Genomic DNA, 15,981 nt, shown 5'->3' on the forward strand with positions numbered 1-15,981 from the left:
GCATGCATACAAGTCCATACACACAGAGGCACACACATGCATGCATACAAGTCCATACACACAGAGGCACACACATGCATGTGCACACACAGACACAGAAACATGTGCACAGGCACACACATACACAGCGCACACACATGCATGCTTACAAGTCATACACATACATACACATGCACATATGCACACATGCACACACATAAATAATACTAAGTACAATGCCTTGCATGAAATGGGTTAAACACCTGTAACACTGACCAATGCTTGTAGCATGCACAAATTTACCGTATTCAATTATCAATCGGTTTCCACTTAATTTGGATTCATTAAACTAATTATCTGAAATTCATTCTAATAGTAGTGCCATCTGAATATTGGCTTCAGTTGGCAAGCAGAAAACACTGTCTCACGCCTCTCCCCTAGTAAGAGCCTGAGGTCCCATTGTTTCCTTTGGCATCTCCTGAGTACCTCGCCTTGTTCTGGGGATCACCAGCTCCCCAGAGGCTCTTCTCCTGTAGACTCTGGATGGAGATTCAGGGAGGAGGAGGGGGGTAAGAAGGGGGATGTCCTCTTCTCGGTCAGCGTGTTGGAGGTTGTGGTTACTTTGGAAGCTGAAAGTCTAGACTCCATGCCCATGGGCTGGCATGTCTCAAAAGCTGTGAATCGACTCAGTGCATGTACTGTGTGGCACTCAGGGGCAACCTGGTTCGGTGGGGTGCTGGGTGCTCAGGGCTCACAAACTCTTATACAAAACGGCGTTCCGTCCAGATGTCAGCCTCCAGGCAAGCTGGGAAGCACGAGAAGTTGAATGTTCAAGGGGAGTCTTCTGGCTACCAGCTATAGAAGCCTAGTGGAGTCGAGGAATTACTTTTCTGCTGGCAGAAGTAACTTCAGGGAGGAGAGAGTTTTACGTGGTTTTATATAATTGTCTTATTAATCCTTTCAGGAATGTCTTACAATGTATTTTGGTCACACTCATTCTTGCTTCACCCAGAGCCACCTCTCAGGCAAGCTTTTTTTTTTTTTTTTGGCTCATGATTTCAGAGAGAAAATTCCATCATGGTGGGGTAGACAAGGAAGGGGGACTATGTCCACAGTCTTCTTTGTTAGATTGAAGAAAAAAGCAGATAGTAACTCAAGGCCCATCCTTGGTGACGTCTTTCTGTTTAAGCACACTCAGTAGCAGTGTGAGCACAAGGTGGCAGAGAGCGGATCCTCACACCTTGGTGGATCAGGAAGAAGACGGCTCAGAGTGGAACCAGAAGCAGATCCTACCTTCAGAGCTGGCCCTGGTGACCCACTTCAGATAGCTGGAGACCAAGCCTTCGGACACAGTGTCCTTTGGAGGACATTTCACATCTAGACCACAATGGGGAATCTAGCGTGTAGCATCTAATTTATTTAACAAAAGATTAGTTTGACAGCCCAGATTATTTATAAACATGAGTTCATAGCAGTTTTAGAACTGTCTGTTTTGGAAGGAAGGTGTTATCACACACATCGACAGGCTGACAGTGAGCTATCTGTAAGAATATCGGGGTGGCCCAATGACAGGGCCTGAGTCTAGCTGCAGAGACAATCGGAGCCCCTGCACACTCGCAGTGCGTGGTTCCAGGCAGCCACGTGGATGAACCTGAGGGCTTTCCAATGCAGCATGCTGTTCTTATTAGAGCCTTGACCACAATCCTTTGTTTTCAGCTTTTAAATGAGCAGTCGTGGCTTCCCCTCTGTTTGGGCTGCAGCTGTACTCACTCTCACGTCGGGTTTTGTCTTGCAGAAGCAAGTGTGAAGGCAGCCGCTGTGAAGCGCATGGAAGTGCTGGAGGGTCGGCTGCGCAGGTGAGGAGCTGTTCTGCCCTGCAGACTCCGGGGGCATCTGCTTGCTTTATCGGGGTACAGTAAGGCAAAGAACGGGGCCGGTCAATCTCTACAGCAAGTTAACAAAGAAAAGCAGGAAAACGCCCTCTGCATCCCCAGGGGAAGGAGCAGGTGCTGTGCCAACGTCTCCTAGCCCAGGCTCTCCCTTGGCAAAGCAAAGAGTGTTTAAATGCATCTTGGCGAGAACACAGGGCCATTTTCACATCTTCGAATGAGAAAAGCCTCTTTGGGATACTGAGTTGAGGATTCATGCTGCGGTTTGCTTTTCCTTTCTGTGTCCGCCTCTGAAAGGGGCTTAAGGACTAGGAACCAGTTTATGCCCAGAACAATGTAGGAATGTACATTGTAGGTTCTGTTTTGAATCCCGAATCAAACCCAGCGTGAAAATTCCTGGTTGCTTTTTTTTTTTTTTTTTTTTTTTTTTTTTTTAAACCCAATTAGGAATTCAGATCGGAGAAGCACTATTGACACCACAGCACGTCAAGCTGTTTCTGGTTTTCGGGGATGTCTACTTCTGGAAATAAACCCCAGCCAGCGGGATCTGGTCCTAATTAAGGGAACAAGTTCGACAATGTAGTCTGCTTTTCCTCCCTGGCAGCCAGTTTGGTTTTATGGAAACATCTTGCTACTATTTTGGAAATTGCTAAGTGGCTCTGGAATAGATTTGCCTTAAACCTTTGTCTGCTGGGACAGTACAGAGGCTTTTCCCTTCAGGGAGCAGGGCCAGGCATTCATCCCGAGGGCATGGGATTAGCCTCAGGTTGCAAGCCAAGTCCTTCCGCCTGCCAACTGACCTTGCCACCCCGAGACCTGGAGAAAGCGGTGGCAGAGCCGGTCAATGGAAGGCAGCTGTCAGGAGCTGTCAGGAGCTGTCAGGAGCGTACACAGGTAGCTCGGGCTTGGATCGGAGGCTGGCTTTCCTGCCCTGTCATGTGCTGGGAGGGGCTTTCTGACACACGTCTCTCCATCTTATTCCTGCTACCCTCTTTTTCAGGCATGCAAGCCACATGAGCATGTGACTTGCAGTCATCTTAGACTCTTGGACAGCACCCTGTTGCCCTAGAACATGAGTACTGACAGACAGACAGACACCTCCCCAGCTACGCTCTGCACCTACGACCTACCCACCCTCAGGAAGGATTAGCTATCTTTCCTCTGTGTATTCACTCCTCCTGTATAGGGTTGGCATGCATGTACTGGGGCACGCATGGTAACTTGCAGGAGTCAATTCTTTTCTTATACTCGGTGGCTTCTAGGTAACAAAGGAACTCGGGTCCCTGGGCTCGTTGCCCGTGCTGAGCCACCTCACCAGCCCATTCGCAGTGTCTTTTGCTACAGATGGGAAGAAGGTCTCTGTCTTTGTGGATAGGTGGATATAACTCAGCGGGAGGCATCCAGGCTGGCTCCTTGTACTGCGCTGAACTGTGCACAGTTGCACTCAGGGCTTCTACGTGTGGCCACCCGACCTGCTTCCTAGTGCGGGTTCAGGCTTCAAACTGGCTTCTCTCTCCCCCACATGCTGTCAAGTCAGCCTCTGAAGTGTCCAAGAGATTTACATCCACCTTGCCAGTGAAACCATTTTTCTCACTGGATGACATATGACCCCCTCTGCTCTGGCAGCGGCTTTCTGCCTCCAGGGTGGCCCGACAAGCCCATTCCCTATGTGATCTGGTTCTTGCTCATCCAGGACGCAGCACAGAAGCACTTTTCTGTGGCATCCTCCTGCCATCTTTTTAATATCCAGAGCCATAACCATTGTTTGCTCTGGGAATTCTGTCCAACTTTGGCAGGCCAACCTCCTGAGAAGGACCCTCAGTCTCATTAAAGGCCAGCATGCTGCTTGCCATGTGCTAAACCTACAGTTACGTAGTTTAAGAATCAATGGATCAAGCCAGGCAATGGTGGCGCACGTCTTTAATCCCAGCACTCAGGAAACAGAGGCAGGCAGATCTCTGTGAGTTCGAGGCCAGCCTGGTCTACAAGAACTAGTTCCAGGATAGGCTCCAAAACTACAGAGAAACCCTCTCTCGAAGAAAAAAAGAAAGCAGTGGATCAGTAGCAGTTACCTCTTGAAACTCTGTTTATTTTTATTTTCTGTGTACAGGTGTTTTGTTCGCACACGTGTCTGTGCATCACACGTGTCTGATGTCCACAGAGGCCAGAAAACAACTCTGTATTCCCTGGGAGTGGAGTTACAGATGGTTGTGAGCTGCCCTGTGGGTGCTGGGAACTAAACCTGGCTTCTCTGGGAGAACATCTAGTACTCTAACCACTGAGCCATCTCCCCAGCCCCTGAAGCTTTATTCTTGGCTGTTAAGGTTAAAATTCAGAGCATCCCATGTCCGAACCCGTTTGCCTCGGCATCCAGTCTGATTCACGGCAGAATATTAAAAAGCAAAACAAAGCCACTCCAAGGAGCCTTACCCACTTCCTGTTCCCCTTTGGGCTGTTTCAGAGATGACAGCACTGTGGGATGTGTTGGTTTAGCTCTTTTCCCCTCAGGGCTGAGCTCTGCTTTAATTCCCATCTTCTCAATTATCACATATTCTCTGTTAGCTTTTCCACAAAGTCAACGGTAATATTTAAAGAATCCTTGCTTTCGCCTGTGGTTTTCTGAGGCGGTCTCTTTCTGTAGCCTAGGCTTGCCTTCAAATCAAGGTCCTCTCACTTCAGCCTCCGAGGGCTGAGATTAAACGTGCTCACCACAACTTTTCTTGGTTCAGAGGTTTTTCCTTTGTGGCTAGAGAGATAGCTCAGTTGGTGAAGTGCTTGCTTTGAAACTGTGAGGACTTGTGCTTGATCCCTAGACTCCAGGTTGACTAAAGGGACTAGCTATGGCCATGTGTGCTTGTAATTTCAGCACTCGGGAGATGGGGACAGGTGAGTGGGTCCCTAGGAGTCACTGGCCAGCCATATTGGAGTAATTGGTGAGTTCCAGGCCAATGAGAGGTGCCCCCCACCTATCTATCTATCTATCTATCTATTATCTATCTATCTATCTATCTATCATCTATCTATCTATCTATCTATCTATCAATCATCTATCTCCCCCTTCTCTCTCTCTCCCTCTCCTCCTTCCCCCACTCTCAAAACAAGATGGGTATTACCCCAGGATCGACACAGTTTCTCTCTTTCTTTCCCTTTCTCCACCTCTCCTCTTTCTCTCTTCTCCCTTCCCCCCTCTGCCCCTCTCTTTTCCTTTGTAGATGAAGAACATTTGTTATAACAATCTCACATCTTATGTTGTGACCACTGCGGAGGAGAAATCCTTATTGTCCAATGAAAGACTGGTACCTCTGGTTGTCAGGGCCAGTTCTCACCTGCCCCTGCCCCAGGATGTGCACGCTGGCTTTCTCTCTGCATGTGCGTGGCATCCATTGTATGCATGGTTGGGGAACATTCTTTACCGTTTCAACCGGTCTCCACTCTCTCTGCTTTGTTTGCCTGGAGCTGGATCTAAAGCCTTTGCTGCAAACCATCAGGGCACTTTAGAGGCTGCTGGTTTATTTTTCTGCCCTTGCACGCTACTTCATCTCTCCAGTGTTTACTTGAGGGTGACTCAGACTTTCAGAGTCAAAGCGGCAAAGACCCTGGCGTCTTCTCTGGATGTGAGGTGCTCAGAAGCCCCTGGGCATGCCTCTGGCTTGTGGTAGGAGCACTCAAGAACCCAGGTGTCTTATCTGAAATTTATTTTGAAATAAAGAGCTCTATGACTTTTCTCTAGAGCAGATGTGATTCTTTCTTAAAAGCCTAATGTTGCTGGGCGGTGGTGGCGCACGCCTTTAATCCCAGCACTCGGGAGGCAGAGGCAGGCGGATCTCTGAGTTCGAGGCCAGCCTGGTCTACAAGAGCTAGCTCCAGGACAGGCTCTAGAAAAGCCTAATGTTTACCCACTTATTTATCTGGAAACTTCTACATGAGTGCCCTCACAGGCAATGGTAGCCGGGAAGGTTACTCAGCTAACAAATCCCAGGAGGGTTCAGTAGCAGTGATTAGGGCTTGAGAAAGCCATGGAGTATCTACCAGGGCTCCTGGACGTGTTCTCAGTCTGCTCACACCAACAGTCTGCCTTCAAGCTGAGAGCCCCCAGTGCTGGCAGTTAGCCGAATGGGAGCTGTGGGCCTGTAGCCCACAGTGGTACTCAGAGAAAGGCCGAGTTGTACCCCACAAGGCTCCCAGAATCTGTCACTCACTGACATAAGCCAGTTGCCTGCTCTCAGGCCGTACAACAGCAGTTGTTTCCAGAGAAGCAGGGAGAAAGTTCTGGAAGGTTCTAGAATTTCTGTCTCGTGCTCCCATTTTACTAATTGAGATTTTAAAACTATTAATATCGCATATATCCAGCAGTACATGCACACCGCGTATGATGCACATCCTGGAGGGCATGTTCAAACGACTTGATTCAGTGGATTTATGCTGAAAAGAGAGAGGCCTGCGGGAGAGAATGTTGCTACTTTCTAGGCAAGGGAACTTCCCATTTCTGGTCTGTTTGTCTTCTCATCAAGGAAGGAAGAACAATGAGCTGGTCTTGGAAAAGAAAAAGAGGACAGTGGGATTTTGAACTCGGGGTGGTCATTTCCGGGTGCCTCCTGGTGAGAATGCAGGAACCAGCTTATATCCATCCCAGCACGCAGCACCCGCCCAGCAGGTTTACAGCCCTTCTGGCAGATCCCACTACCTGCCACCTAACAGGAGTTTGGCATAGCGGTGTGAAATCTTCTGAGGTCCCTCAGATGGGTTCTCTATTCCAAGCCATGCAAGTTCCTCGGCACCTGGAAGCATCCCTTTGAACCCACATTGCCTTCCTTCCTAGTACTATGGGTGGAAATGAACGTAAACACAGCAGCGGGGAAATACAGAGCTGGCTGCCCCAGGAGCCTGTCACCCGGACAGAGGAGAGGAATGCAAGTGTGGGGATGCCTGACAGCCTCAGACAGAGAGAGCCTCATTTATTTCCTGCTCTGGGTCTTCCTCCACCCCTAGCGGGAACTCTTTGCTCAGCCGACTCTGTCAGACCAGAGCGGGGTCTAGGGTACAGGCTGGAGGAGGCGGCGCTCTTTTGGTTTCTAACTTGGCCAAAGTTCATCTTTCCTGCAGGGTACGGCTGACCCTCTGTCACGTGGCCCTGGCTGACTTCTGCTTCCTCTGTCCGTCCTGTCACCTGTCCGCCTCTCCCTTAGCCTCAGATTGCACCAGACTGTGTCCGCTTCCCCTTGAAACAGATGGCTTCAGTGTGCGCCCTCAAATCTGGGGTCAGGCTGGAGGTGTCGTCCAGGCAGGGACCACCTGTCCTGGTTGCTGTGGAGAGCAGGGTAGGGGGTGTATGGGTTCAGGAACAAGACTGTCTAGATTTGAATGCGCTCACTTCTGAGCAGTGGCTTACACTAGACAATACATCTCTTCAAGCCGCCTTTTCCTATCGTAAAAATGAGACAATTACTGAAGAAGAGGAAGAGTGTGTCTCATACACAATGATGACTGAATAAACGAGAGCTGCTATTCATCGGTAGCAGTGTAACACCACTAAAATGACGGAATGAAAAAAAATCTACCTTGAGAGATGGCACTGCGGCTCAGTCAGGAAAGTGCTGATGTATAAGCACGCTGACCTGAATTCAGTGCCCAGAGCCCACTTTTTAAGAAGCCAGATGCGACAGCACATACTTTAACCCCAGCACTCGGGAGGTAGAGGCGTGAGGGTTTATAGTGCTCACTGGTCTCTACTACGTTTCAAGTTCCAAGTCAGTGAGAGACCCTGACTTAGAAAATAAGGTGGCTGTCCTTTGGCCTCTCCGGGTACACACATGCACACACAAGGACATTCATACAATTCCACGTGAAAATCAATCCTTATTTTCTAAAAAGCAAGAGAGACGCCGCCATCTTCCTGGTGAGTCTCAAGGTCGAGGCAAGTTCTCCACCTCAAGTATCTAAGCTGTCTGCTCTTTCTGCTGCCCGCCCTTTGGCCAGACGCTGCCAACAGCTCCTGCAGAGGGTGGAAGGAAAAGGCTCCGAGGGAGACCGAGAGCCTGCAGTGGTTCCCCACATGTAGCATCGGCTGGCTGAGGTCCTAGAGACCTGCTGCCTTCCCAGCCTCACCTGGCCGTGGAGTCTGTGAGATGCAGAGCCCTGACCTGGCATAGCCCAGGGCAAGAATCAGCTGTTTGTGTCTCCTGGGCTCGGTGTCTCTGCACAGTGACCCTCTGTGGACCTCCAAGAGCATCTGGGGTTTTGGCAGCTCCCTCTTCTACCTCTCCTTTGATAGTTCCCTGAGACAGTGGAAATGTACGTAGAGAAGAGGGTAGATAAAGAGAGACCTGAAGTAACCCTGGGCATCGTGCCAGGAGGACCCCTGGGTGACATGGTGTCAGCACTGAGAGAATCCGTGTGAGGGGGGTTGAGTACTGTCATCGTTTTCTTTGTCCTTGATATCGGTGACAGATAGGTAGACAAGAGGCAGTTTTTATGGTGTTGCATGGCTTTTCCTGGGGGCAGGTGAGAAAATGTCTATTCACCCCAGATAGGGTCCCAGTTACAGAATAAGGAAATAATTCTACCCAAGTCCAGCCTGGTGGAGCAGTGAGTTTATTGGGCTTGCTTACAGGAGCATGCGTTGGTGGTACAGGAACATGGCTGCTTTCAGGCAGAGGCCCTTAGACGTTCCTAAGAAGGGGGCCACTTTAGGGAGAGCCTGGAAATGGGCTGGTCTCACTAGGGTCTGTGCAGTTCAGCATAGACGCTCTGATTCAAGAAGGCTGAGCCGGATCAGAGCAGAGGATGCTTCCAAACACCATTGCCCATTTCGTCCCTCACATTCCAGGGAAGCTGTCACACAGCGGTGCAGTGGTGCATCCTATAGTCCACGCACTTGGAGGGTGAAGACCGGAGGATTAGGGGTTCAAACTCAGCCTCAGTTACACAGTGCGCGTGGTGAGTTTGAGGCTAGCCTGGGCTACAGTGAGACCCTGTCTCAAGAAAAGACATGCAACAAAGAAAGACCATTATTAATTAACAGGGAGTATCCAATCGCAGATGAGTTTAACATGCTCAAGGCAAAAGTCCAGCTTGTGTCTTTTTGATGTGTTTAGCCAGGAACAGAGAAATCTTAAAGAGATGTTAAACCCGAGTCAATATATTAATGACGGAGACTCCTGTCTTTAATTAAAGGAGACTTTAAAAGAATGTTCTTATTTTTAATGACTTATTTATTTTTTATTTTATGTGCACAGGTGTTTTGCCTGCACATTTATCTGTGTGAGGGTGTCGAATCACTTGGAGCTGGGGTTACAGACAATTATGAGCAGCCATATGGGTGCTGGAAATTGAACCTGGGTCCTCCGGAAGAGCAGCCAGTGCTCTTAACCTCTGAGCCATCTCTCCAGCCCTGAGAAGACTTTTTAATGACTCAAGGAAGCACTGAGATCACATGATAGTTTGATTTGATAATGTGATGTGAACCTGTGATTCTGACATGGGTTCTAAGATCCCCGCTGCTGGGGGAGGCTCTCAGACACTCACTCTAGAGCTGTGTTCTCAACCTTCCTAACGCTGCAACTCTTTAACATAGTTCTTCATGTAGTGGTGACCTCCCCAAACAAAAAATTATTTTCACTGCTACTTCATAACTATAATTTTGCTACTTTTTAAATCATAATGTAGATATCCGATATGTGACCCCTGTGAGAGGGTTATCCGACCCCACAGGGGTCACAACCCAGAGGTTGAGACCCATGGCTCTAGATGGCAGGCATTTCCAAGGCTGTCAGTGACCCTTGTGCATGTCGCCTGTGAGCCTGTGCCACTGCCATGGTGAACACAGGGTTGACACAGCATCACACAAGCGTGGGGTTCTGTGAGTCAGTCTGCTCCCGCTTCCTCCTGCCTGCCCCTGCTGCCTGCCTGTGTCATGGAGCTGCTGATAGAGCATCCGTGACGAAGGATGAGTCCCAGAGTCAAAGATACCTGGCTCCATATCCTTACAGCTTGACATCACACCAGGATGGGGCGCTAGATCCCTCACCATGGCCAGCTCAGTTGGAAACTAGTCCCGTTGCTTCTGCTTCTGCTGCTGCTGGTGGTGGTGTTCCTGGTGCTGCTGCTGGTGCTGCTGGTGTTGCTGGTGTTGCTGGTGCTGCTGGTGCTGCTGGTGCTGCTGCCACCACAAAGATGACATTTCTGGAACTCATACAGTTGTATGTGGTTTTCTAATGTTCTAAAGGAGAGCTCCCCAGCCTCATTCACCGTGAAACTCAGCTCTGCGCTTGTGTATGAGGTTATTGGCATGTATCAGCGTACCTGCCTTTCTGGGGGGTTCTGGGGATCTGACTTCAAGTCCTCATTCTTGTGTCACAAGCGCTTCACCCCCTAAGATGGTCCTCCAATTGCTTAGCTGTGGCCCCGTGAGCTGCACTTGCTCCAGTAGAAGCCATTAAGCCCGATGACCTGAGTCTGACCCTGGGGACCCACTTGGTAGGAGAAAACCGATTTCTTCAAGTTGTTTTCTTAACCTCTGCATGTAAATCGTAGCAGACAGAAGTATGTGTGGGGGTATGTGCATGCACACACACATGCGAGCACACGTGCGCACACACACACACAAATAAATAAATGTGATTAAAATTTTTAAGTCTCCAGTAGAAATCATATCATTATTTCCTGGACAAAGCAGCTACACAGAGCCATCAGTCCGAGTTATTCCCTTTATCGTTCTATAAATTCGACAGTAAGCAGTGCTGTGGGCCCCTCCGGGGCTTACAGCGGCTGTCTTCCACAGGCGCAGGCCGGTAGGCTGCTCCAGACAAGTCGAGCCTGTCTTAATTGACTCTTTTGTGTATTTCTTGATTCATTGCTCTCAGCGGAGCTGCTCTTGTTCCAATGATGGTGTTTGTCAGTGCTGGCATTACAGGATGGAAGTGGCCCCAGAGGCTGGCGGCGGCACAGGTGTGCTCATTTGTGTGACTCACTGGAGTGTGAAGGAGAGATGCGTTTTTGGAGGGTGTCTCCCCCGCCTGCTTGTCAGGACTCCCCTGGAGTCTGCCTGACTCTGTCATCGCTAAGTGACTACCGTGGATCCTTTTGATAAGGGTGGGGGTTGGTCAAGTTTAAGTCAACAGTCTCAGAGAGAGTATGGTCCCATCTTGGTTTTCCAGGGTGTCAGCATCCAGGAGGGGCCAATCTTTTTGACATTGCAACACAGCATTTTCATCTACAAAGTTGACTGTCAAGGACCCTGCCCAAAAATGATATCATAATCCTCTTGTGTTTTAAGCACGTTTCCAATGTGTTGAACAATACTCTCAGCTACCCTTGGCCACATACAGCATTCAGGCTGCAGGTTAGATACACCTGGTGGACATTTATGCAGAAGCCTGGAACCTGGAGATCCTTTAGTCTGTGTAAGAACTCTCTTATAACAACCAGTGGACCGATGTCCAGATAGTCTAATTCCAAGAAAGAGGTGCTAACTTAATGTCCCACATATCTTGACTACTTACAGTGTTTATGCCGCTGGCTTCTTGGTTTTTGACCCCCTGACCCCTCACCATTATTAGCACCATCAGGTGATCTGGCTGCTGCTTCCCTCCCCACTGGACCGTACAATCAAATGTGAGAACAGCCTGCTTTTCGTGGGAAAGTAATAGATTGCAGCAATAAGGCTATTAAGAGTCTTTCCAGTATGAATTGATGGACTCTGGGGTCCTTCGGTCTGCTAAACCCAAAGAAAGACAAACTTCAGAACTGTCTCTAAAGCATGGAGAGACAGTCCTGAGGAGAGCTGGATAAACCCTTCATGGTTTCTGGCTGGTGAGGAGAACAAGAACAAAGCATGGCTCCAGTGCTGTGCTCTGTGCCATTGGATATGGTTACGTAACCTTGCACAAAGGCCGCAATGCCACACCACAGGCAAAAGGACAGTGGGACACCTGGCTTTGCCTAAGAAGCTTAAGATCTCATGGCTGAGATGCAGGGAAAGCCCAGCATCCTCTGATGGGGCAGAGAGGTTGATCATGGTTCATGCGCCCTCCAGGTTAGTATTGTGTGCTCAGCACCAGCGGAAAACACACAAGAGGGATAAATATTTGCTCGAAGAATGTCTCTCTCTGACACTTGGAGGTACGTCTCCCACCTCTGAGAAGCCAGTCACCAGCCCCATCAGTCCCGCATTAGAGTCGGAAGAAAACGATCCCCACAGCAAGAGACCCGTCGTTTGGTACATCCAGCGGAGATAATGTGGCCAGCGCGCAGTGGCACTGAATACTGATAAGGATGTGACAGGCCACGCTTAGACTTGATGTCACATTCAGATGGTAGCTGGGAGATGAAAAGCAAACAGAAATTAATCCCCTCCAGGAATCTCATACACATTCACTTAGGGCTTGCCTTCCGCTCAGCAGCCTGCCTCCTGTTCTCCCCATTAATAACTATAATCAAATATCCATGATCGCTTTCCACCAACCGGGTAATTGCTTCTGCTTCCTCATTTTCTGGGATGGGCAATGTGTTCGCAAGATGGGGCAGTTGTGTAACTGTTCTGCCCGTGTGAACTCCGGAAGTCAGCCGTGCCCTGCAGCTGTGGATGTCAGCCCACTTGCTCTCTGTGGAGTGAAGGAAGGAAGGAATTTTATTGTGCTATTTTTAGACTTCAATTTAGATTTCAGCCGTTATGATACTGTGTGCCTGGATAGATAGAGATGTCTGCACACAATTCCTTGGTACAATTGTGAGTCTGCCCTGGGCTCCGGCAGGTCCCAGATTTCATCTCAGCCTGTTGCCTCAGCGATGCCCTGACACACTGACCTTTTGTGCAGCTGAGACCTGCTGGGTCATAGGGTGATGGTTCCTCCTGCACCTGCTCTTTCTGTACATGTGTAATGGGCGCCCCACCATTCTGTAAATAGACTCAGTTCATGGCCATCTTTGCATTTGGAGATAAGTTTCCAGAGGTGGTAGATGGAAGCTGCGCCAAGGGTTGGTTTCCTTCCTCACAAACCGGAAAGGTATGGGCACTGGGGCATCTTTGACTCAACTGTGGTTGGAGGCTTTGGAGCTGAGCAGAACTCCTAGGTTTTCAGCATTGCAAACGAGTTTGTGAGAAACACCAAGGGGATTTACGGGCATTCCAGACGTACCTGAGCCTGTGTGATGTCGTATGTACTGTGTTAACACCTGGAGGCGTACCCACCTGAGCTCATGTGGTGTCGTATGTACTGTGTTAGCACATGGAGACGTACCCACCTGAGCCTGTGTGGTATCGTATGTACTGTGTTAACACCTGGAGACGTACCCACCTGAGCCCATGTGGTGTCGTATGTACTGTGTTAGCACCTGGAGGCGTACCCACCTGAGCCCATGTGGTGTCGTATGTACTGTGTTAGCACCTGTGCCAGTTCAGATCTCTTTGCATTTGAAACCTGTAGGTACTGGGACACAGTGGCTATTACTCATCAGTGTCACCGTGTGTCCCATAGGGCGCCAATGCTGACATCACACTCCACCCCTTTGGATTTCAACAAGATTTCCCAAAAGACTTAATACGGTGATCTGCATGCGCATCAACCCCCTCCCACTTCTTCCTCTCCTTTTCTTCCTCAGCTTTACCCTCCTTTTCCTCTCCTCTTCTTCTTCCTCTCCCTCTTATCCTCTCCCTCCTCTTCTCCCTCATATACCTCCTCTTTCTCCTGGTCCTTCTCCTACAAATTGTAAACCTTTAAACAAACTATCTATGGCATGTCTCAATGGCATGTCTCAGTTAAAATACTGATCCTTAATCGCCAGGGCAGTGGCCACCAGGGTGTAGCCCTCATCAATGATGATGAACATTAGCATCCTTACGAAAGTGGTCCTTGCTTCTCCCACCACATGAGGGATGCAGCTAGACAGTACCATTATGAGGAGTTGTTCCCTCACCAGACACCAGGTTTTCTGGTACCTTGATCTTATTATGTATATTCAGACCTCAACATATGCATGCATACATATATTCACATATATCTACAGTTTTGTCCTTTGCAGTTGCTTAGAAAAGTTTCTGCCAATTCAACATTGTGCAGATAATTTGAAAATAGTGTTTGGTTCTTGAGCAGCTGAGAAGCCAACTAGAACGGTCTATCCCTTGTTTACTCTGAGACTTTAATTTTTAATGTAGTTGTTTCGTAACAGCTACTCACCAGGAAGGTCTCCCTCTGTTGACCTTTATGAGGACAGATATGTTTCCAGCTTCCCTGGGTGTTTGTTCAGTTCGTTAGGTCATTCCTGAGCACCCGTGGTGAGTAACACCTTCCTGGGATTTAAAGAAGGGAGCATGAAATATTCAGGAGCCCCTTTAAATATGAAAAGGAAGGCATGTGTCTGACCAATGGAATCAAATGGGATGTGGTTATATTAAGAATCCTGCCAGATGCCATATGTTTCAGAGGAAGGCATCATGCTTGAGTGTGGAGTTTGAGGAGATATGGGTATTAGGGGTTTTGATATTGACCTTGAAGAACTGGTTAGATTTTAAAATAACAATGACAGCATCAATAATAATAATAAAAGTCATAGTAGTAGTAGTAATAGTAGTAGTAGTAGTAGTAGTAGTAGTAGTAGTAGAGTTATTGGATTCCATGGCCTGTGTGTGAAGGTCAGGACAGATTTTATTTGTTTTATTTTTTATTGATTTTTTATTGAGCTCTACATTTTTCTCTGCTCTGCTCCCTGGCTCTCCCCTCCCTGCCTCTCCCCTCCCCTTCAACCCTCTCCCAAGGTCCACATGCTCCCAATTTACTCAGGAGATCTTGCAGAACAGATTTTAAGAGTCACCTCTGTTCTTTCACTGTGGTTCCAGGAATTAGACTGGAGTCATCCAGCGTACACTGCCAAGTCCCATTTTACCCGCTGACCAGTTATGGTTGGGATTTAATGAGACAATTTGGAAGAGTAAAAAGCACAAAAAATAACCACCTGTCGTTAGAAACCATGCATCTCTCCTGGAAGGGTGAAAGGGCCATTCTGATGGCATCCGAGGAACACACGGGAAGCTATATAGAAGAGTCAGGAGCAAGCACACGTCCAGTGGATGCCTCCACTGACTCCCTAGAGCCTGCCAAGTTGCCAGACATCCATACCTCTCACAAGCTGGTGGAATGGGAGCCCCTGAAGGTGTGGTTCATATCCTAAACCAGGATACTTCATACTTCCTCCTTGAAACTGTCCATCCAGTTCCATCCCTATCCCACTTCACAGTGGTGAAACTGGACAAGCAAAAACATACACACTGCTGTCCTAGTCAGCTTTAACTCTCCACTTGGCACATCCCAAAGTCACCTGGGAAGGGAGTCTGAATTGAAGAATCACCCATAGCCATGTCTGTGAGGGGTTGACTTGATTAATTGATACAGGAGGGTCCAGCCCTCTGTGGGGAGCCCCATTCCCCAGAAAAATGGCCATGGGCTATATTAAAAAAGTCAGCTGAATTTAAGTCTCAAAGAGAGCCAGCAAGCAAACCTTCTCCTTGGTTCCCGCTGTGTTTCCTGTGTGTGAGAGTGTTCTCCCAGGCTGGAGGTAACACTGTAGGGAAAGCCAGCAGGCCTACCTTTGAGCGCCTTCCCAGACTTCCCTCAGCGATGGACAGTGAACGTAAGCCAAATAGATGCTTCCTCCCTTAAGTTGCATTTGCTCAGTGTTTTATCACCAGAACAGGAAGGGAAGTAGGACACCTGTTTCTGCACGTTGTTGCTAATCTGCAGCTTTGGAAGTGTTTATGCGATCCATGGCTGGCTGGCTTTACCATAATAAGAAAGGGAAGCCAGCCATGCTTGTGTGTGGTTTCTGAGATACCTGGACTCCTTCACCTGCACAGTAGAGCTCTGCTCCAACACAACACTCCATTTTGCTCACAGCTGGTGAGGCATGGATATGGGGGTGTCTTAGTAAGACAGACCCTCCCCCAAGGGGGTGCCTTCAGGTCACATGCCAACAGTAGCCGTCAGCTGAGGTTCCACGGCCATTGCCCATGGTCCATCCAGCACAGTGTTTCCAGCATGGACACATGTCTCACAGGGCAAGAGTCCAAGAAGTACTAGGTGGAAACCATGTGACCTTTCTCTCTTGGCAGTTCTGAGCCTTG

The 15,981-nt window shown here is 48.8% G+C and overlaps 1 protein-coding gene across 1 annotated transcript in view; it reads left to right on the forward strand.

Annotated features, from left to right (window-relative positions):
- The window catches only part of Disc1 (DISC1 scaffold protein), a 185,293-nt gene that overhangs the window by 140,463 nt on the left and 28,849 nt on the right, over nucleotides 1-15,981 (forward strand). Inside the window, exon 13 of the mRNA XM_042054212.1 lies at nucleotides 1,775-1,835. Coding sequence (XP_041910146.1) covers nucleotides 1,775-1,835 — 61 coding nt within the window. The remainder of the gene's footprint in view (nucleotides 1-1,774; nucleotides 1,836-15,981) is intronic.

Source organism: Arvicola amphibius, chromosome 15, assembly GCF_903992535.2.
Source record: "Arvicola amphibius chromosome 15, mArvAmp1.2, whole genome shotgun sequence".
NCBI lineage: Eukaryota > Metazoa > Chordata > Mammalia > Rodentia > Cricetidae > Arvicola > Arvicola amphibius.